The sequence below is a fragment of the Zonotrichia leucophrys genome, chromosome 5 (genome assembly GCF_028769735.1).
Source record: "Zonotrichia leucophrys gambelii isolate GWCS_2022_RI chromosome 5, RI_Zleu_2.0, whole genome shotgun sequence".
NCBI classification, from domain to species: Eukaryota; Metazoa; Chordata; class Aves; order Passeriformes; family Passerellidae; genus Zonotrichia; species Zonotrichia leucophrys.
The window spans coordinates 27,713,501-27,736,091 of record NC_088175.1 but is presented as its reverse complement, the minus strand read 5'-3'; the positions used below and the strand labels follow the sequence as shown (position 1 = coordinate 27,736,091).

Below are 22,591 nucleotides of genomic sequence, written 5' to 3'. Positions count from 1 at the left end.
CTGACTGCAATACAAACTTGCCCCTTGGACCACTAGTCTTGTACACCATCTGCATTTCTCAAACTTGTAAAACGATTAACTGCCACAGACAGCTTCCAGAGGCTCTAGAATTTGCATAGAATGGCAAATATTTTGCAAAACAATCAGATTCACAAAAATGTTTGTATCGAAACATGTTGGCAGACCAGAATGTTAACAGGTGAGTGGGAAAGTTGTGAAGGATGAAAGCTGAGTGTTAACTGGATACTATAGTACTTCACATGACCTGTTTTGGATAAAAGACTTGAAAAGCTCTCGTGACCAAAACAGAACCAAGGGTGAAAGTTTCTCAGTGGGCAACCAATATTTGCTTCCTGCTGCCTATTTCATCTCACTGGTTACTTGAAGAATGACCTTGTACCTTTTGATAAACCTGAAGTTCTTTCTTCCTGCCCTGCAGATTGGCTTTTAGTTCATGAGGTATGCCCAGATCAGAAATGCAGTAAGCTAGAATTTCCAAACAGGCATCAAGGGGCCACTTGTCCAGGCAGCGCAGGGCCAGGCTACTTCTCAACACTGCATTTTTTACAGGGAACAAGTATTGCCAACCATCCTTATCTGTGGAGGAAACAAAACACAATTTTGAAATTCAGTTTCTATAATTCAGAAAATAAAATAAAAAAAAAATCCTTATCCTAGCTGGATCACATCAACAAAAGAAACACTGACAGGGCTGAAAAATCATTGCAAGAGTTATCCCAAGCATCAAATTTTTTGGGAAATGTCCAAAGTTAGCACGAGGTACTGACTATTCAGTCTCCAAAAGGCACCTTTCACAGATCACATCATCCATGCATAACAATGACACTGCTGTAAGAGATGTTCCATTAACAATACAATGATTACTGTGTCCTGATGTATTCAGCTCTTCACGTAAAAATAAAAAAACAGATGCACTCCAGTTCTCTTGTACTAAATTGGTCATGATTTGCACATTTGTGAAACAGAAACTACACCATCAGAGAAAGCAAATTCAGGATGAAGAAAGGAAAATTATTTATTTCCATCTCTGGATTTGCCCAAGGACCACTACTTTAGTTTCTGCATTTCTATTCAGGCTGCCTTCTTTATTAAAAAAGAAAGGGTTGAGGAAAAAAGCCTGAATTAATCCTTCTCACCTTCAGCAGCTGCACAACTCAGCACAGCATCCTTCACACTGACCACTTCCTCCACATCCTGACAGTACAGATCCAAGACCTTCAGAGCTCTGTCCCAGTCCTTGGCCGCAAGAGCTTGTTCAAAGACTCCCGTTAACACTTTAACAGCTGTGGTGGAATGTAACCCCAGGAGCACCAGAGACATGTATGCCTTGCCAGAGAAGACAGCAGCCAAACTGTTACCTTCCTCTTGATTCCAAAGTGGCTCAAACATAGCAAGAAGAAATCGTTCCAATATTGGGAACTCCTTCAACAATGCCTCACACTCCCTGGAAATTTGCTCCAAGCCTAAGGGCACTTCTCGTTTGCCTCGAAATTCCATCCAAGACAAACCTGATTTGTGAATTTTCTGTGTATTAGATGCACTTAGACATGCCACTGTAGCCATCAGCTTCGACTGAGACTTCAGGAAGTCCAGGGAGGAGGCAGTCAGTGTGTGCTGGCTCAACTCATTCAGAGAGGATGAGGCCTGAGTGGAGATATCCTCAGAGGTCACTGCAGAATTGTGAATAGGTATTTCAACATCTGGCAGGCAGTGGCAGGCACACTGCTGTGTCAAATTGCTGATGTTGATCAGAAGAGACTTTGCCTGGCTGTTTTGCCTTGCACTGCACAAGGACAGTGGTTCACAACAAGAGTTAACAATGACTTGTTGCACATTCAGGTTCAACCCTTCTTTAGCCAAGAGAGAAGAAAGTCTGTAGGATTGAAAACAGAACCAGATTACCCAGCACATATAAAAGGTACTTTATAATTAGGTATTTTCATAAATCTTCTAAATGCTTTAAGAACACAAGCCCCCTAATATTCTTCACAGGTACATACACAAGGAGATTACATATACTATTTTAACTCTGAGCTTAGGCTGTCATTCCTTTATAGAAAAGGAACTTACTCCTCAAACATTGACTTTTAGCTAACTGCAAGCTACTAAAATAGTTCACCATTAGCACTCATCTTTTTAAAAGCTACCTCATCTTTTAAAAAAGCTACCTTATCAAATCAGACAGTTTCCATGCCAACCTAATTTAGTAGTTGCAGTAGAAGGAGTTAGATTATCCAGTTTACCTGCAAGGGCAAGACAATGCCCAGTATTCTTACCAAAACCTACTAGCCTACTTTATTGTATTACATTGACAAGCTACAAGTGCACTCCTCTGAACTGTCACACAGTTAAAAAAATCCACATAATTCCACTCTCATTTCATAACAGATAGTAATTGTTAAAAATATGGAGCCACTGTTCTCCCAGTCAAAAATCTTCAGGCTGGAGAAGGCACTGACTAAGCTCCTCCCTGCACACCAATCCCTGCAGCATCAAGTGATCAGCTGGTGGGACACAGCTGTACCACCTGTGGTAAGTGGCCAAAGAACCTAATAATGGCTGAGGTAAAAGTCACCAATACCAAAATAACCTACTGGAGTACATAATCTGAAAAAGCACTGACCTGTCAGGATGAACTTGTCTCTCAAAAACAAGCTGGGAAAGCAGCTGAGTTGGACTCTGCTGTAACAGTATAAATGGGTTTCCCACTTTCACTTCTGCAGATACATCTTAGGGAAAAAAACACCAGAATATTTATTATAATACAAACACATTAGCTGAATACACTAACCAACTTTTATTTCAGGAATATAAATTTTAAGGCCCTGAGTCTAAACCCCTTTGACTAAATTCACAGAGTTCTAAATTCACATTAGAATGGTAAAATCCAGAGTAAATTGCAAGGCATTTGTGATTATGCTATACCTCTCAATTCTGGCAATATTATGTCGGACGTATTACCAAAACAGGTACAGTAGAGATTCTTCATCCCTTATGCAAGATCTACGTTCAAACAGTTTAGCAACTCTACTTCATAAACTTTCAACAAAATATGTACTTGTAGTGAGAAGTAGAAAACATGCAGAATTATTTCCTGATGAGTCTCTGGATGTAGACTGGTGCTCTATTTAAGTCAGTCAGCAAGGGCAGAGGGAACTCACAGGCGTACAGGTACTTTTATAAAGCAGTGAAACCCGGGCACTACTGCTGGAAAGCATTTGTATCCACTACTGAGTTACAGCAAATAACTTTGGACACATTCTCCTAAGTTCACCTTTTCCTTTCATCTTCCGCCACAACAACATTTCCCCCAAACTCACCCAGCCCTTGAATATTTTTGTGCAATTTTTGGCTTTGGCAGTTACTCAGTGAGGACTCAATCACGTCCATACAGAAGCTACAGCTGGCATGACAGTGATCTGAGCTGAACCAGCATGTCTGCAAACAGACCTCTGCTCTTTTTTCTTATCCTCTTGGGTAGGTACTCCCTGAAATCAGTAGTGTGGTATTTGCCCTTACTGCAGCTCAATTAGTGTCAACTTGAAAACATGGATAAGTGTTGCAGACATCTTTTCATGAAAAATCCTTTCCTTAGGATTTTTCCTCCTGAGAAGCTGAGAGGCCTCAGGAACAAAATGGAAACAATGGTTATCTGCTGCTGTGGAATGCAACAGGTAGAGCTTTGATTGGCCCATCTTGGATGTTTATAATTAATGGCCAATCACAGCCCAGCTAGCTCAGAGAGTCTGAGACAGCTGCCTTTGCTATCAGTCTTTTCTTTTCTATTCTTAGCCTAGCCTTCTGATGAAACTTTTTCTTCTAATCTTTTAGTATAGTTTTAGTGTAATATATATCATAAAATAATAAATCAAGCCTTCTGAACACAGAGTCAGATCTCCGTCTCTTCCCTCAACATAAGACCCCTGTGAACACTGTCACAGATAAGCAGTTTTACTCTAAGCACGGTGAATTGTTCTGCTGTTCTGACAGCTTTATGTGCTGATGGTACATTCCTTTCATGGACCATCACCTGCTGACTCTATAAAAAACTTCTGCCTGGTTACCTCTGCATGGTCTTATACACACTCTTTTCTTACCCTTGTGGAGCAGCAGAGTGCCTGCTGCCTCTAAGGGAGCTGTAAGTTATACAGCATGCTGATCTACTGGATGCAAAAATCAATCTCGCCTTACAGGGGCAGTGCTAGGAATTTTTGGATTTCAAGGGCTGTTTGTTTTGTCTCCACTCTAAGTGGAGTGCAGAGTCTGGGTCAGTAGTTAGCACTTCTGCTCTCATTTTCCCACTGACATCAACTATCTCCATGTGAGCTGTGGGTGGCATAGGTGTTATGAAATAAAAGGGGAAAAAAAGTAATAATCAGTTGAAATCAAAAGCACAGGTAGTAGGTACATCTGGCAAGGAACTGTTTTTGCACAACTACTATCCAGAATTTGGCCAGCCTACACAGTGTGAGTATCTCCAGTCAGGCTCAGAGTTCCCAGCAGAAAGCCCTTACCTAGCTCTGCATTCAAGCTCCGTAACACCACAGCAGCCAGAGTAGTGATGTAGTCAAGGAAGGCCTTCACAAAGTTTGTCTGTGTGCTGCTCTCTCGCACGCTTTGGCTGTGCTGGTCAAGAGTTCTCAGCAGGAGCTGTGTTTGGTTACAAACAAGGTGCTTCTCCAGCTCCATGGGCTTGAGAGAGCCCTGCTCCACCAAGGTGCCAAGCAGGCTCCCTTTAGAGTCTGGTTTAAGAGAACAGACAAGATTCAAGGATGAAATGTCAAGAAGAAAGAAGGCAGGGGGGTGGGGGAGAAAGAGAGAGAAATGCTTTCGTTTCATTTCCTCTCTGCAATTATTGATCTCAGTATAAACATTATAATTTAATAAATTCCCTTGCTCCCTCAAAGCAAGGGACATTTTTACTGTTAGCATTATAATTCAATTGAAACCAAGAGAAATTTTCACAGCAGAATAAAACTATAGTACATCTAAATTGATAACCACAGCTCTGAGAAGTTAGAACTATATTAAGGGAGACCTAAAATATATCTAGCTCTGTGTCATTAACATCAATTCTAAAACACAGGTGCTGACCAATCCTTGAGTTCCATAACATTTAGCTCTTAGAGCTCTCCTAAACTTTTGCTCATTAAATATTTTAAGAACACCAAAAAGCCATTTAGAAATTTGGTGACTAGTAGAGAAACACCAGTACTATATAATGAAGAGAGCTGTAAGAAAAAGCAGCTGTGGAAAAGATGAGACGTTTTATGACAATCCTATGAAAACTGGAAGGTATTATGATATTACAAAGGTTTTGAAGGTTTATCTCCATTTAGTTACTTAAAAAATAAAAAAATAAAAAAGCAAGAATACACCAAATTATCTATAAGGTGCCGCTCTAAAATATACTTAAAGAATTCCTTGCTAGGACTGCATAGAAATAGAACAAATAATGACTCTGACAAATTCATAATTTTAGCTGTGAAAACAAATATAAAAATTACAGCTAAATTTTACCCTTTGATTTATGATTTTTAAAATATATATTTGTGCATATGTCAAAGAGCATTACTACTGGATTTATAGCTGCCTGGAAAGGCCAAAGCAAAAATTTAGATCCATACATCAATCAGTCTTTATGTTCACAAAAATAACTCACCCACAGAACGTTCAACACATGTCAGTGCTTTTAGGATATGATCCAGGTTTTGTGATAAAACAATTTCATTAGTAATACTTTCTTCAGTCAAGGCTGGGTAGCAAGCTTGCAGAAGGTCTACAATACTGCATCGAAAATGACTCGCTACTTTCTCATCAGACACCTCTACAAAGAGGGAGAAAAAAACAACAACTGTAACAAAGACACATGTATTCTTTTGCATAGAAGGCCCACAAAACCAGAAGTGTATGATAATATAAAAAACCAGACCATTTCAGATTATTCAGAATTGAGCTCAGGTCACATTGCCCTTGCCTTTTCTGTTATAAATACTAAACCAAAACATGGAAAGTTCAAATTTACACTGCAACAGAAGACAAGAATTTGATTTAGGCACATTTCAACAGAAAGCCTTATCAGCAAAGCACACTACCTGGTCTGGATTGACCTTGTGATGTGCAGGAATAGTTGAGAATTTTACTTATTTGCTGGAGAACTGCTGGAAAACCCTTGACACCTTCAGAGTACAGTAGAACAAAGTCAGGTCGGTGGCCTGGAACAGTAATCGTGCAAAGGGAGAGAAAATCAAACTTAGGAGTGGAAAAAAGAGACACTAAGATCAAAGTACAAAATGAGATTTAATTAAGGCTTGGGTGTTAGCACAAACAACACAGCACAGAGAGGCATTTTCTGTTCCCCGGCCCATGCTGATAAACAAAAAAATCAAAAGCCTACCCCGAGTTTCAAGGCTGCTGTAGAGTCTCCTTTCTGCTGTCTCCAGAAGCTGTTTGCATGTCTTCCAGAGACGGCACTGAGTACAAGCTAGGTCAAATGCTGCCATTGCTGAAGGACTGAGGTCCTCAAGGACTTCTCGCAGAGGATCAGTATGCTCCAGCTGGATGTTTCTGATCCAGAAGTTTTCTTGAAGAGCAGGAGCAAGACTTCCAGAGGTTGCAAGCAATTTATCAGTAACATCCGAGATGGAATAAAATACCATACCTACAGGTGTCATCAAAAACACACAAACACTGGTTAACAGCATAATTAGATCAGATCCTGTAATGGGTTAACTATTTTTTAATCCTGAAAGAAAATAATTCCATATGTGGCCTGCTTCATGGACCAATCAACTACTGTAGAATGGATGCAGCTAATCGAGCATCAACAGCAAATTTTCAGCATTTATAGTCTCTTTCTAACTCAGAGAACCACCACTTACCCTTCTGAACAAACACTACACTCATTTTGACATTATTCAAGTTGCTTTCTTCTTCTTTTTTTACTTCTCCCCAGCCCTTTGTGAGAACTCAAAAAGCCCAGTCCTTACCAGCTGCTGCTGCATTCCCAATAGCTTGCAGTGTGGAACGGCCACTGCCAGATTTCCTGATGCCTCCAGTGCCATCTGATGCTTGATTCTCAATATTGTGCTCCACTCTCGCCATTTCTCGTACTGCCTCTTGGTAACGCTCCATGAAAACCAACTCACCATAGCAAGGGGAAGTCTCCAGATTAAACATCAAAGCCACCTTTCAAAAGTAACAACAGATGAAATTAAATAGATGTACAACAACGGATGTAATCAAATGAAGTTTTCAAAGATCAAGTAGCTTGGGGGGGAGTGGGGGGCTTTGGAGGAGACAAAGGAATAAAACAAATACTTTAACTGAAAAACATCTCCACAGACACAACACGCTGAAATGGTGCAGTTTTATCCTAAAGAGTTTTAAGTGCCTGGAAAAAAAGACCCTCAGAGATGTTTTCCAATTATTATTACAAAGCTTACCCTATTATTTGTTGCAGGATTAGGGCTGAATTAATTTTCATAACCCACATCTTTCAGAATGACTCTCCACAATTTCAATATACTATGTAATGAGAGATATCTATCAAGTTTGCCTCCAAAGCAGACTATTTCAAATAAATTCTTATTCAGCAAGGAATACCTTCTCAAAATTTAAACACAAAGTAGCTAGGCAGAGCTGTGCATGAAACCAACAACCAAAAATCAACCAACCTACTAAGAAACCAACAAGAGAATACAAACCAAGCTTGAATGCTTTATTACTGGTGATACTGAAAATCAAGGCAACAAAGGAAAACAAAATGCTCCTTTGGCCCTGTAATTAGGGAGAAGATGAAGTGGCATGCCTGGAGTCAAACAGAACTAATTGGCTGAATAGTAATGTGATGTTAATGCAATGTTTAAGTGACATGAACTCCTCCAGTATGGCTATCCAAAACTCAGCCAGGTCACAATTTTGACAGAAGATCCACTCGTTGATGCACCTCAAGATATTTTTTCAGAGCATCAGCTCAAAAGCCACACAGAGAAAGGTATGCACAGCTGTGAGGGAGCAAAGAATCACAAATATGCGGACTGTCAATTTGCAAGTCTTTCTGCCTGTTTTCAATACTACAAATTTAGTCTCAAAACATACCTCCTTCAAATGAAAACAATCACTGCTCTGGGCAAGGAACACCTCTGCATGTTTCTACCAGGGTTACAAGTGGAAGAGTGCCATGGTTTTGAAAAACGGATTAAATAAAGCAGTTCAAATAAAGCTGCTTCCTCACGAGACTTCACATGATCTCTCTATTCTTCAGTCAGATGAAACACTATGCTTGACTAGCTCTCATCAAACATTTGCATGCTTTGAGAACTCAGGTGTAGAGAAAACATTTTCACATAACAAGGCAGAAAAACCCTGCAATGGGATGTTGGTTTGGAATATCTTTGTTCCTTCCACTTGCTTCTGCTTCTGAAGTGTTTCTTTCACTTGGAAGCCCTATGTTTGCTAAACGCAGAAGAAGCAGCAATTTCATTCAAAAATTGAAATACATGCAAGTTATTTACCTGGTGGGCTTCCACAAAGTTCCCTCTCAAAACACAAGAAACTAACAGTGATTCTGGTGGGGAAAGCATCATAGGAATGAGGGAGCTCTGCTGACGTGGTCTTGCCCTGCTTTCCAAATCACTCAAGCCAGACACACTACTGGTACTTCCCTCTGCAAGACAGAATTCTTCATTATACTATTAGGGAAAACACATTTCACCAAGCCACCTAGCAGATAACAGCATTTCACATATTTAACACAAAAATATAGGAGCAGAGTTGCAAGCAAGTTTTAGGGTAAAGAAGTCAACATAAACGTCCTGTTAAAAATTCTCATAACATTTCACTATTTGGTCAGAATTTGCAGTTTGTATCTCATCCCTGTGTAACACTTTTCAGGAGCTACATAATGTGCACACAGGCACTGGTCCAGTATGGACAAAGGGAAAAGTCTAAAGCATCTGACCTATTAGATCATTCCAGCATGCCTAAGCATGTCTTAGCTTACATGAATATCAGTTCATTAGCTTTTTTGATGATTTGCAGACCACTACATTGCTTGCATACTGTTTCCTGCAAGCCAAAGATACCAAGAAAAATCTAATTCTCTTATTCCAGACAAAGATACATGTTATTCTGACTACAAAAGAGTGATCCACAAATGGGAGCTCTGAGAAGCGAAAGGATAGAATTCTGTCCTGCACACAGCAGTAATTCACATTAACTACTCAAGCAAATTCTTCATCATGCACATTGAAAAGACAAAGAAATACTACTTTTGTGGCTTATTACCTGAGGTACTGGTGCTTAGCTCGCTACTTGTGCTTTCTAGTGATGGACTGGATGCTCCTTCCTTCCCATCTAAAATGGAAAAAATCAAAATCAGCACATTAAATGCACTTTTATTAAAACTTACTGCCAATAACAGATTAAGCAACCTCAAGAGATCTTCAAGAGCATCTTGTAAATGAGCCACCACTGACATCTATGATAAGGCAAAAACTGCTGATTTGAAGAAAATGCTAGGCTTAGAGACTATGCTGGGTGGCCCATCAATGACTCACATCAGATACTTCGAAGCTTGTTGTTTTGGAAAATGCCACTCCAAAACCAGACATGCTTTTCAAAGGCTAAATAGAAAAACGGTGAGGAACACAGCTTTCTCCTAAGGCTGCCAATGTATGCCACAGACTCCTGTTAATTCACATCCTAGGTAATACCACAACAGGAATGAAAATATACTGAACAGTCATGGGACATAGGGGAGAACGGGAAAAATTAGTACTGTAGTTGAAGTTCTCCCCTGCCCCAAATCAGACTTGATTGAAAGAATTTATTCTTCTTGGAAGGAAGTTATTTGTGCAGATGAGCTTTAGAAAACAATCCAAGTGGAACTGGACAGACACTTCAAACCACTAAGAAAACTAAAGGAAATAAATCTAGTTCTCTACTCCTAGGCCATGAAATGTAATTGCATTCAGCCATGAGCACAGGAAAACTATACACATTTCAGAAGTGCCTTCTCCAAGACACTTTTTCAACCCACCTGTCTTGTACCTCCGATATCTACTTCGTTTCTTCAAGCTGGAGCACCTGATTAAAGAGCAATATCTCCTGGATGCTGCAAGCTGATGTTCTGTGAAATATTTAAAAAAAAACATTACCAAGTAGCTTTATAGAGGGAGACTTGACAAACAGTTGAACACAAGTTTGGAAACTTGCAATATTTAAGGTCCAGACTGCAAAGTCTTTCTTGGGACATGGAGCTTACATAGTCTGACATACACAATAAGCTACACATGATACAAGACCAAACCTCATAGCAGCAAGGCCAGCAAGTTATGGGCTGAGAAGGGTGAGAAACAGGTTCCTGAATGTGCTGTTCAAGCTACATCAACAATCATCCAGAATAATACAACCTCCTCTGACACATTTTCCTAACATGTTTCCAGACTAGGCTAAATCAACACTGCCCATGAACAAGCTGAGACTATTTGGCTTGCACTGGATCCAACATCACCATGTCCCTTCATATCATTGCAGTGTGATTTGTGACAAAGGGGTGGGACAAAGGCAAACAGAAGCAGTGCATCCACAAAGGGGAGGGAAATGAGAAAATGACCCAAACTTTCTGATTAGAATAGAGATCACTTCTGTTGGAAAATGGTGCAAGCACCAGGTGTTTCCAGGTAGGTCACACTCTCAGTATCTGCCAAAATATGCTCCCTCAGTGAGATGCTCACGGAATTTAGCCTTGAGATCACTGTCTGGACAGCTGTAACATATGAGAAAGTGCCAAATACAAAGCCTACCTGCATTTCTGTTACTCATCACCACCTTGTATCGCCAGTGAGCTTCAGAAAGGTATTTGGAAAACTGTAACACGCGACTTCCAAAGGCATCTCTGCTTGCAGAAAGATTCAAGCACTCAACAAGCTCCAGCTCTTCACGAAGCACATTACTGGAGTCCCACGGGAGAGAACTCTGGATGTCTTCCAAGTGGTTGAGAAGCAATGTGAGGAAGGCCTCCATGGCCACATCATCCACTAAAAATCCAGTAACACCACTGGTGAAGTGTTTCAGATCCAGGCAGCTTGGCTTAGAGGTTTCACAGCTTTTGCCATCTAACACAGAGTCACAAAGATCTCGGGTATCTGTGTGAAGTGTTTGTGCAGCCAGCAGAGACTTCTCTGATTTTTTTTCAGCCTCTGTTAGGTGTTGTGGACTTTGCGTGGTGGAGGACCGCCGACTGTCACTGCCTTCGACGCTCAGAGCAGCACCCTTCTTGTCAAGGTCTTCATCCTCTGCATAGTCCTCAGGTAGAGGAGTGTCAGTATAGAGGTCATTATAGGAAATGAAAAGCAAGGAGAAAATATTCTCCAAAACCTCCAGGCGCAGAGGAATGGGAACACTCCTTAAGAACTGCTGACACTTTGCAATGTACTGAGGAAATACTGTAGAGCAATCTGTACAATTAAAAACAAAAATAAAGAACATTTATTCTACATTTTTCATTCCATGGATTCCTTGCTCCAACTTGTGCCTCTTAAGAAAATCCCAGAAGGGGAACTAATCCAGTTGCTCAGACCCAGTCATTCCTCCAAAAACCAAGAAGATACATGTCCAACATTTTACATTTAGAAAGGCAGTGTGCGCCTCCTCCTCCTGAGCAATGCCCATTACGGCTCTGTTCAACAATGTGCAAATTCAGATTCCACCAATTCTAGCCATTAAATCAGTTTCAGCTCTGGGAAATCATAAGCTCTTCTAAATTATCTGTCACTATGATCCTATATCTAGTATCACTTCCTTTTAGCACTATATTTTTTGTACAATTGCCTTAAATGTTTTAAAGCAAGGCTGGTAGCTTATTAATATCTATTATTACTAAATATAATAACACCTCCAAGAAATACCATTATACTTGCTTGGAAAGCATCCATAGCCCACTGAATAAAATACCATATGTACACAAGGTGCAACATTATCCCCATACCAAGTGATAATTCAGAGCCCAGCAACTGCATAGAAAAGCACACATTACTGAACCTGAGAAAGGAGGCCAATCACCTGCTGGTTCTCCAGAAGTTGCATCCTCAGGGACATCACCAAGAAGGCTGTGTACACAATCCTTGCACCTGGCATGCCTGTGTGAATTCACACAGAGAGCATAGATTGCATACTTCATGGCACAGAAGGCTCTGAAGAGGGCCAGGTTGCGCTGCTGACTCAGGGTGTTAGGGAGCGTGGCTGCTGTGGAGTGAAACCAGGGTGGTGAGGGGGTAGGAGGTAAACAAGAAAACAAGTTCATTTTCTCCTGCAGTTCCTGCACAGCAATAGTTATCCAGTCTTTCTTCCCCAGTGCTGTTTTTGTCTCAGCTTTGATCTATCTCACCGTTACTTTTGGAAAAAAAGCCCAAACAACACAACCCACAACAGATGGGCACAGAAAAGTCGGTCTGGATCCCCTTCTAAAAATGAAATTTACTGTGAACTTGTGTAGCAGAACCTGACTACAGCATAGAATGACCAAAATCCCTCACAATGACTCTCATTAGCAGTGTGTGGTTGAGCTGTATTGCTGCATTTGTAACAGAGGGGCAAATCCTGCTTCATTTCAGCATCTTAGAATTCTGTGCTATAGTACACAGCAGATGAGTAGAGAAACAATGTATGGCTATGACTATAGTAGGAATAGAGTCCCACCACTTCTTCAGATTTGTACTAATAAATAGATACCATGGTTGATTCACAGTGGCTGACACAATAGATCAAACACAATCTGCAACTGACTAAAGAAGAAGTCAATCCCACAGTTTCCTTCACACATTTATGATAAATGCAAACTAGAGCAGTACTGCAGACACTTCTCTTCCCCTTTGGGTTTTTTCTGAGGAAAGGTATCACGTGCCAAGACATGATCCCTTCCGAGTACAAGAGAATAGGACAGCTTCAAATTGTAAAAATCACATCATCATCCCCTTCACCCAGGAACACAATATAGTGTCATATATTCTGTTATGCTGACAGTAGATGAATTATTAATCTACTGTAAAAAGGTTAAAAGAACCCCACAACAAAGAAAGAAAAAAAAGCCCTGACAACCACACACAGTGTTAAATTAGTGCTTGGAATCCACTGTCCTGTATTCTCATACAAGTAATGAATTGTGTCTCTACCTGCTCTCAAGCAGGAAAAGCATTTGCCAAGTTGTCGTTTTTTAAACAAAGTATAGGTAGAAAGCACGATGTACTGACAATGTCCACATCCAAATTCTGTAACTGAACAGAACTACCTAACCTAAAAACTATTTCAGCACTGTCCTCCACAAAGTTTGAGCACAACTGCAGAGAAAAGCACTAGTCTGAACTTTTCTGAACTACAGAACAGCCAAAGCAAAAGGACTGAGAGCACAAACAGCTGGAAACAGTTATTCCCTATCACTGCCATTCTAAACAGTGACAGTGATGGAAAATGAAATGTAGAGAGCAGATGGAACTGAGGAGACATCCACATCTGAATCCTCTGAAGAACCCACATGGCCACTGAAATTCTACTGTTGCCCAGAAGCTCTACACTAATATGTAAATACCTAAATACCTCCCAATACCACTGCCTTAAGAGGACGTCAGGCAGGTAAAGCTAGAGATTTGATAAACACAATACTCTGGAAAAGAGAAATAGTTAGCTGGAGATACTATAACAGATACTGGTAATCAAAAGTAAGTTTAATACACTTTTGCCTCACATGTGGAAAACCTTGGATGCAGTGAGTTGAGTCTGTGTCAGTGTTTGTACCTAAACCAATCCTCCTCCTTTACTTAAGGCTTTCCTTGAACCAATACTGAAGAACAATCCTTTAACTAACAGCACTGGTTTTTCCTATGCCACAAATACTAACACCTTCTTTTTGAATACTGTAACTCATGAGGAAATTGCTGTTCACCATGACTGATCAAAACCAATGTTTTGCACAGCCTAAACTCAACTGCTTGCCACTACCCTGGTTTCACTACTGCAGCTGACAGATACATACTAAAAAGAAGGGGGAGAAGGGGAAGCATGTGGGGTGATGGGAAGAAAAGGCCTGTTAACATCATTATATCTGACAAAACCAAAGTTTATGACTCCTCTCTCCCTTTACAGCTCAAAATAGAATTTTAAAGGAGATTCTACTAAGCTGTGTTTTTATAGAATGATCTGAATTCTGCAATAATTGCTGGATTGAAAAGAGAAAGAGGATTTGTCTTCCAATAATTATTTCTATAAATTATTGTGACATGAAAAAAAGAAGAGAAACTGCAGCTAGAGTTCTTTTGCTACAGTCATGCAGCTCCCAGAAGATATGATGGGACTCCCTCTTCCTGCTTTTGAAAGGCTTTGACAGAATTTAAGCAGAAAATAATTCAAATGTAAGAACTGTTTAAAAAAACCCACAATACCAGCAACAACAAAACAATTTCAGAAAGCAGGACATTGAAAATAAGGATCTATATAGAGTTTTAATTCCTACATCTTTTAAGATTATTCAAGACAAGTGTCATGATAGTTTTAACACCAAAACCTGTAGTAGTAGGAATAGAAATCAACATCACAACAACATGATATGGAAGGAGGGAAACCTGCTTCCCACTAGGTAATCTGGAAAAATCTGTGCAAGATCCATCACTGAGAGCTCTCCATGCAACTCGGGTTGCAATTACACATGTCCAAATTCACAAACGTAAAAGCAATATTTAGAAAACAAATACTGCAGCTTCTTAGGTTCTCGTGCACACAGGAAAATGGAGCTTAGTAATCATTATTAAGAGGACCCATCAGAAAACAGCTTTAAAATTGCAGCAGCTGAACCTGGACACAGGATGCAATCAAAGGTGTGACCAAAGCCAGTCACTTGATCATATCCAGTGATCTGATGTGTTTAGCTGTTGCAGGTATTTTAGGCACCCAACTGGAACATGAGAGAAGTGAGGCAGGAGCAATGTAAACACAGGCTGTAGCTAAGTCTCACTGATTTAAATAGTAAATTTAAATTTGGTAACAGTTAATATCAGAATTTTAAAAACCCAGTTTTTATCTCTTTCAAAAATTAAGATGTTATAGTACAAGATATTGTCAATTTCATCTGGTTTTGCTCTTTGATTTTTCGATTAAAGAGCAATGAAATACAAACTAAAGGTGTTACATAGCACAGAAGTTACAATGAGCAGCATGTATCATGAGCATGCGCCAAGTCTTGTTACCATCTTGAAAAAGCTCTTTCAGACATCTGTCCTTGTGAGATCAAAGAGATCTCACAACTCCTTCTTGAAAGATAATTTACTCCCCAAAAGGTTTCTAAAATAGTTTCCACATGCTCTCTAGAGTTCTTCCACAAAACTAGTAACTGGTGTCTTCCACAATTACAGAAGCAGGTCAAGAAAACAAATCCTGGCAGAAATCCTGAACATACATACTCAAGAGATTGTGAGTTTTTTGTGTTCTCACAACCCTACACATTTACCCTGCATCTGCTGGTCTCTGGCAGGAACTTTCTGAAGAAGTTCAATAACATCATCTTCATTCAGTGCCAGAAGATTGGTGAGATGATGCAGAGAATACACCGCAGTGTGGCAATCCAGATTGTGCAAGTGTTGCAACAGAACCTTCCTTGGGACAGTAATACTACAAGAGAGAACAAAGAGATGACACAGATTTAAGTCTCAGCCATGTTTAAAGATTTAACTCCCACTCTAATTCTGATTGAACCAAACTACTGCAATTAAAAAGAGAAACAAAGAGTATAACTGCAACCCATGAGATATTTCAGGAGCTTGTATATACAGTCACTATTACATGATTAGCCAAGAAAATAACACCTTCTCTATTTGCATGTGTAAGCTGACTTCACAGGTAGATTTGGCAGCACAGTTTGGAAAAAGTCCTTCTGATCATTTTACCTATTTTGCTGCATGCACCATTCAAGAACTTCCACGTGACTCCACAGCCCATCACAAAAATCTTTCAATACTGAATCATTGCACAGATCCTAAATGGAAAGACAAAAAAACAGAATCTCATTACAACAAATCCCCCAGTCAGACAGCAGAATCATTTCTCACACATTTGTTTGCAAGACTTTACCAAGTAATAAATTTCAAATACAGAAAACTACCAGATTTATTAAAGGCAGCAAAGGAGGGCTATTCTGACAGAACATAAAAGTCAGTCAGCCTCACCTTGACACATCTACAGATCACAGAAAGGTGGCTACACCCCTGCTCAAGAAAAGCTTATAAAACGCAAATTAATGCTTCTTAGTAACAGTCTAAAGGGAATCTCTAGAACTAATCATGTACTTGAAAGATGCCATACTGGGTAGCAGATGGTCATTCTTCTTTCCCACTTGCTTTTCTACTACAGATGACTGCCTGCTAAGAGTTTAACTTTGCAGAAGCTACGGGATAGACTTTTGGTGTATTACCAAGAGAGTAACTCCCTTAAGGCAACACCAGCTTAGGTCTGCACTGTGACCCAGCAGTACAAGGCTCCTCACCTCCCCACCTCTGACAGCCAAGCCAGCCAGCAGGCATCATCTAAGTGCAACTATACCTTCAGAGCCCCATTTCTTTTGCACAGATGAAGACTGTTCCCAAACAAGGTGGATCTTTCACTCACAGCTCTTGTCATTTATCATTTTGCTTTGAGAATGAGTATGGGGAATTTCCAAGCCACCCTGATGCTAAACTTAGGCCTGAACTAGTCACTACCCAGGGATGACTCACTGACGGAAATAATATGAAAGAAAGATGCCCCAGCTCTTTTCAAAACTAATCAACAACCATTGCTGTCTTTTCTCCTTATGCTGCTGATGTTAACAGCAGAGGCTGTTTATGAGTTTATGCAAGCGAAACTTTCAGAGTCTCCTTTGCAGTGATGCTGTCTTCACAGCCAAGAAATCAGAAAAAAGGCAAGTGTCCCTACATAATGTTACCTGCACACAACTGTAATATCTTAGCTTTTTCAATTCCATCTTGAGGAAGACTGACATTCTCACTGAAAACTCCCTGGTTTTACTTGTTTTTGCAAACAAATTGCATTATTTAGACTCAGACTGGGAGACTACCACTTGCTTTCTGCTGATTTACCTGAGTTTTGTGTAGAGTCCATAGCAATGCTTTTGCTGATTCCAAGCTTTGACAATGAGTCCATCCTAACAACACCAGGAGGCGGCTAAGAGGGTTGAATTCTCTCCTCAACAAGCTCTTCAGGCCCAAGTAGTCTTCTCTTTTTAGTAAAGCTAATGCAGTCACCTAGAAAATAAAAGAAAGAAGTATTAATTTTTCCAAAATGTGGAGACCCATAACGCGTGGCAGACTATGTAAGGAAGTAGCCATTTCAGTATCAGCTTCACTAAAATAGTGAAGTTCTGCACCCAGAACCTCCCTAAACTTATATTGTCCAGGCCATCAGCATACTCATTAGTAAAGATGTCATGAGGGAAAAAAACACTGGTTTTTAAAATGCTTACTGCAAAACCAATTCACATTCCACTCCATACTATCTTGGCATTCCTTCTATTTATTACATTTCTGCCAAGGGCATAATGAAAAGGACTTCTACAAGCACATTATGCAAAAGTTGAAACATGCTCAACCTTAAAACCTCACACTTTTAACAGTGACCATCTGCCTGTATCTATTTCTTCTATCCATGTACCTACATAAAACAATTAATTCATAGCAGACTGTTTGCACCACAAATTTTACCGTGTAAACTATTCTCTATGCCCCAAGTCTACCAGCATTAGAAAGCAACAAGTTCAAGGTCATGAGGTAAATCTTGCATCCAACAAAACTACAAGCAGAAAATGAGACTTAAACCCTGAAGATTTAATCGTCAATCTGCATGCAGATAAGCTTTTCCAAAAATCTCACCAGCAGTTTTATTGCACTGCTGGAAGTAGGGGAGTATTAGTCATCACCCCTGGCAAACATTATTTGAATAAAAAATGCTTCTGTGCACCACTGAGATATGTTCAACACAGGGACTGACTTTAGCCTCCATTGGGTTTCCCTGTTAATGATTTTATGGCTGTACCAGAATCTGTTCCAGAAAGTGCTTGCTGCTGCTCAAGCAGTAGAAATAGGCTGTCTTCCAAGAAGGAGCTTCTTTGGGATCTGAGAACAACCTCATCACAGTTTGCTCTGTATCCAGCTGCTCAGATGAACCTAAAAACATCACAACAAGATTACCTTCCAGTAGAGAGGGGTACCTCTGAGAGAAGCATAATTGCTGTTATTTTAAACCGAGAAACACTCAGTATTTCCTCATTCACTAACCAGCTGTTACATGTTACTACTGGGTAACAGGAAGACCAAGCAAAGAAATTTGACAGGTCAGACAGAAAACCAGAAAAACTGTACTGACAATCATTAACATAGCAAAAGCTTGGTCAGCACACAGGTTGTTTGCACCAGCTCAGGTCACACTGACTTCCTTTTGTCAAGCACACCCTTATCTCTGAGCTGCATGAATTCTCACTTGTGCTTGGGACACTGCACTACTCCGCAGGGCTTTAGCAGACTTGTCCAGCACTGGAACTTCTCAGATCTGTGCAAAGTGAGACCCAAACTACTCCCAGTGAGAGTGAAGGTATGTGGATCTCCATTGCTCTTTCCCCACGAGGAAGCACTAACTCTAGTTATTATCAGAATTTCTAGAGTCTGCCACACCAGCCTGAGCTTCCCTTCAGCCATCCCTGAGTGAAAGGAGAAGTGAGGATAGAAACCCCACTGACTTACACCACAGTGAACAGAGGTGAGCAAAAAAAGTAGGCATTCTAGCTTTTCCCTCCTTGCTACTTCACTGACAAGGCCATGGGCATCACTTGCCATTCAGCTTCAGCTGAGATCCTCAAAGAATCGCAGAATATGCTGAGCTGGAAGGGACCCATCAGGATGATTTGAGTTACAACTAAATGCACCAGCCACAGGCAGCTAGACAGAGGCTGTGAAGCCATGGCTGGTACAAAACTAACAGCTGGGCTCTGGCAAGTGAGCAGGTATCACAGTGCATCTTCCCTGCTGCTGGGGTATCACCCTTCTCCACAGCTCCTTCCACTTTCATCAGTTTTCTTTTTCAATATTAAGGGGTTTGAACATTTTGGGATTACTGAAGTGACTGAACTGCTACTGGCCAGAAATGGAACATACTCCAACACAGACATCCCTGAGCTGGAGGTGAACAAATAAAAACTGTATATATATGGTATATATATGGAGTATCAAACTTCAAGTTACAAGCAAGATTTTCATCAAGAGAAATGCTGAGCAGATTAAAATAGAACACAACAAGGTGTGGTAAAGGAATTGATCACAAAACATAGCAGAGACTGCAGAAATTAGGGGAGAGAACCAGTCTTGACTACTTGTCTGTTTAATACCTTAACAGTTTTGGTAAACAGGAGATTAGTACAAAGCAAAAAGTGAAACAAACCTTTTTGTATTGATTTTGACAACAAAAACTTTTCTCTTGTTCTTTCTGTGACAACATTGCTATAGAGGCTTAGCAGGCCATGGCTCTGTTTCCTCAACATACAGTTTAGTAGCTTCTCTTCCCTCAGAGGGCTCCCCTCAGCCCAGCATACATCCAAGAGCTCCCTGAATAGGTGCTTTATTTCATCTGCTTGATGCTCCACCTCAAAAGTCACTATACTGAGAGCAGCATAAATTGTATCTACTAGTTCTCTTTGATCTAGCTCAGCTGAAAGCTCAGAGCTGCTCTGAAGCCTCTGCAGAGATTTCAAGGAGTCACAAAGGAACTCGACAAAGATGTTTTTCAGAGAGTGATACTGCTGGAGTGAGGAGCAGGGTGTGCTTTGCTCCCCCTGGAAGAACTCCAGCAGGGCTTTTGCCCTCTGGGGAGCCCGCAGCAAAAGCTTCCGGAGAGCTGAAACAACATCCAAACTGAATTTGTGAGAACAGTCATCTCTTCTTTTGCTCTCTGTGATGGGCTTGCTGTGTGTGCACTCAAATGCTTCAAACAGTTCCTGGTAGGAAAATAATAAAAGAATAAGCCTTTTAGACCACATTAATATATGAAATTAATTATTTAAAAAAATAGAAGAAACTTGAAAGCAAGCAGATAAATCAATTTGGAAACACCATACTACTAAAGAAATCCACTAATAACGGTTCACTCTGTCCAATATCTTTCCTAGAAGAGTGGATATGCCTCAATATGTAACAAAATACAAAGAATCCTGTAAAACACGAGTACACTATAAAGACCATATACAAGCAAGGAACCACAGCAGTCCCTAGGGGATGGCTGAAGCACTGCCATACTCTACCTCTAAGCAATATCCTAGTGTAACTGTATCTTGATAGTTCTTTAAGAGCATAATGATGTGTGGGGTTTTTGTCTCCTACTTTTCCAGATTTGTACCATCTATCTATCAACTACATCGTCCTCATCAATTTTTAAAATCTGATTAAAACTGACCAAAAGATTCAGAAGCAATCTCATAGACTTAAGCAACAATAATTTTTCTACCTATCAGAAGCAAACCTACAATTTCAGAACTGGCAAGGGGAAAACAAACAAACAAAAACACTCAATTAACCCACCCAATAAGAGTTGGGAAGGTGAGGGACAAGCCAGTTGAATAGCACTCAAGAAGTACTTTTGGCATTCCGAGAATTATGTGAGTGCTGTCCTTGCCTCAAAGAGACACCTCAGAGATTACACAGGGGAGAGGTGGATGGAGTGCACAAAGAATGAGAACAGAAAACAAGACCACAATACCTTTTTTTTAATATTATTTGCTGGATCAAAAGGTACTCTACCTACCAACATGCCTCTGACAGAAATTGTGACAAAGATATGAGATTGTTGAATCTCATGTTTCTATGCAACACTGGTGGATAGCTTCTATGCAACACTGGTGGATAGTGCAACAATGGTGGAATCATTCATGACCTCAGAGGTGAGATGGCAACATGCACAGACTTCATTATTCACTAACAGACTTCAAGCAGATTTATTTTAATCAACATTCAAGTATACTTTGCTTGCTTTCATCCTGTAATTGCTAATTCTGTATCCTTAGTGAAATACTGAACAACTTTTGCTAAGCTGAAATAGCCCCTGAATATAGTAAGTTCATTTTCCTCTTAAAATACAGACAAACCAAAAAAGAGTATCTTAAAGGAGTTACAATCTGTAGAACTAGAAGCAACACCTTATGACATTTCACACACCACATCAGATCCAAATCTGTTGTAACCAACATCGAATCAGGACAGTTCTATAGATAGCAACTTTGCTGATATTCTGCTCTCTACTTGCTTTTGATATAAATCCATCTTTGCACATTTCCACATACTTCTCAAATAAATCAGCCTGCATATTTTAATTAATAATAGAAAGTGGATCCTGGACCTCAGAACACATGTCATACCCTAGGCAACGTCAGCAGTAATAGCAGAGCATCCAAAAACTTCCAGAAGGGGGAAAAGGGGTGCATAGGAGATGAAAATTAAGATCTCCGAAGAAAGAAAAAGAAAATACCCATACATTTAAAATGTGCTTACTGACTACAGTTTATTTGGGCTCTCTGTGGGTTGTAGGTTTATGATTATTACAGGTGTCTATGGACTGAAGGCTGTGGCAAGCAGCTGCAGTCAGGACTGATGTGTGTTAAAAAAGGCACGTAGAAAAACCTGTTCCTTGCCTGCCTGCAGCCTCCACTCGAGCCAGAGAAATCACTTGCAGGCACAGATTAACTTCACAAAGGAATCTGAATTACACTCTCTCTCAGTTGCCTAGAAGATTAATAACACATTAACATCTCAGGCAGTTAGCAGGAAACATTCACTTCGATCTGATGAAGCTGGGCATACTGCAGAACAAGAAGAAATAGAACACAGAAGCAGCTCACCTTTAGGACTTCCTCAGAGACATCTTTCTGTAGCTCTTCTAAGAACAACAAAAATTCTGTTTCTTTCCGAAGAGCAACTGGAACAGTTTTCTGAGACCATATAAGAATGGGAAATATATTAGTCAATAAAACTTCTATTTACATTAGCATATAAACATAATCATAACTATTTAATTAACACTTTGAGGCAGACTGAAATATCTCTCTGAAGGAATCTAGTCCTCAATTAAAGGCTATTCCAGTCAGGTTCTGCTCTCACACCAGTTGATTTTATTTATCCACACATTTGGGAACAGATCTCATCAAGAATCACAAAACCATCATATCCTCAGAATGGAAAGAAAAAACGCAAGTCCAAGTAGTGCCAAGGACAAATTACATTTTAAAAAAAGTATGCACACCCCTCTCCATCTAAAGCTTATAAAGAATTGTCTGATGCCCGAGCTATTTAATCTTTACTGTAAGAGAGGTGCTGCACAAATGCAGAAGTTGATGCACTCCTGATTTTCATTTACATGAATGTGAAAAGCTAAAATGTTAACTTTGAATATCTTTTAAAAAAACAGCTAGTTTTTCTTCAGTGTGAATATTACAGTTCTTTCTTGATAAATTTGTTAAATGCAAAAGCAGTGCATGTCTCCAGATACCTTA

The 22,591-nt window shown here is 40.0% G+C and overlaps 1 protein-coding gene across 6 annotated transcripts in view; it reads right to left on the bottom strand.

Annotated features, from left to right (window-relative positions):
- Positions 1-22,591, bottom strand: part of ZFYVE26 (zinc finger FYVE-type containing 26) — a 48,732-nt gene that overhangs the window by 24,139 nt on the left and 2,002 nt on the right. For 5 of the 6 annotated variants that reach the window (XM_064713592.1, XM_064713591.1, XM_064713589.1 and 2 more), the window contains exons 3-21: positions 21,941-22,030; positions 19,495-20,047; positions 18,097-18,227; positions 17,145-17,309; positions 15,957-16,045; positions 15,521-15,681; positions 12,088-12,270; positions 10,830-11,483; positions 10,064-10,153; positions 9,310-9,378; positions 8,538-8,689; positions 7,011-7,209; positions 6,419-6,682; positions 6,117-6,236; positions 5,684-5,848; positions 4,536-4,763; positions 2,645-2,750; positions 1,158-1,894; positions 401-597 (exon numbers count right to left, since the gene is read on the bottom strand). In XM_064713592.1, coding sequence (XP_064569662.1) covers positions 401-597; positions 1,158-1,894; positions 2,645-2,750; positions 4,536-4,763; positions 5,684-5,848; positions 6,117-6,236; positions 6,419-6,682; positions 7,011-7,209; positions 8,538-8,689; positions 9,310-9,378; positions 10,064-10,153; positions 10,830-11,483; positions 12,088-12,270; positions 15,521-15,681; positions 15,957-16,045; positions 17,145-17,309; positions 18,097-18,227; positions 19,495-20,047; positions 21,941-22,030 — 4,353 coding nt within the window. The remainder of the gene's footprint in view (positions 1-400; positions 598-1,157; positions 1,895-2,644; positions 2,751-4,535; positions 4,764-5,683; positions 5,849-6,116; positions 6,237-6,418; positions 6,683-7,010; positions 7,210-8,537; positions 8,690-9,309; positions 9,379-10,063; positions 10,154-10,829; positions 11,484-12,087; positions 12,271-15,520; positions 15,682-15,956; positions 16,046-17,144; positions 17,310-18,096; positions 18,228-19,494; positions 20,048-21,940; positions 22,031-22,591) is intronic. The other variant, XM_064713587.1, reaches the window with a different exon arrangement.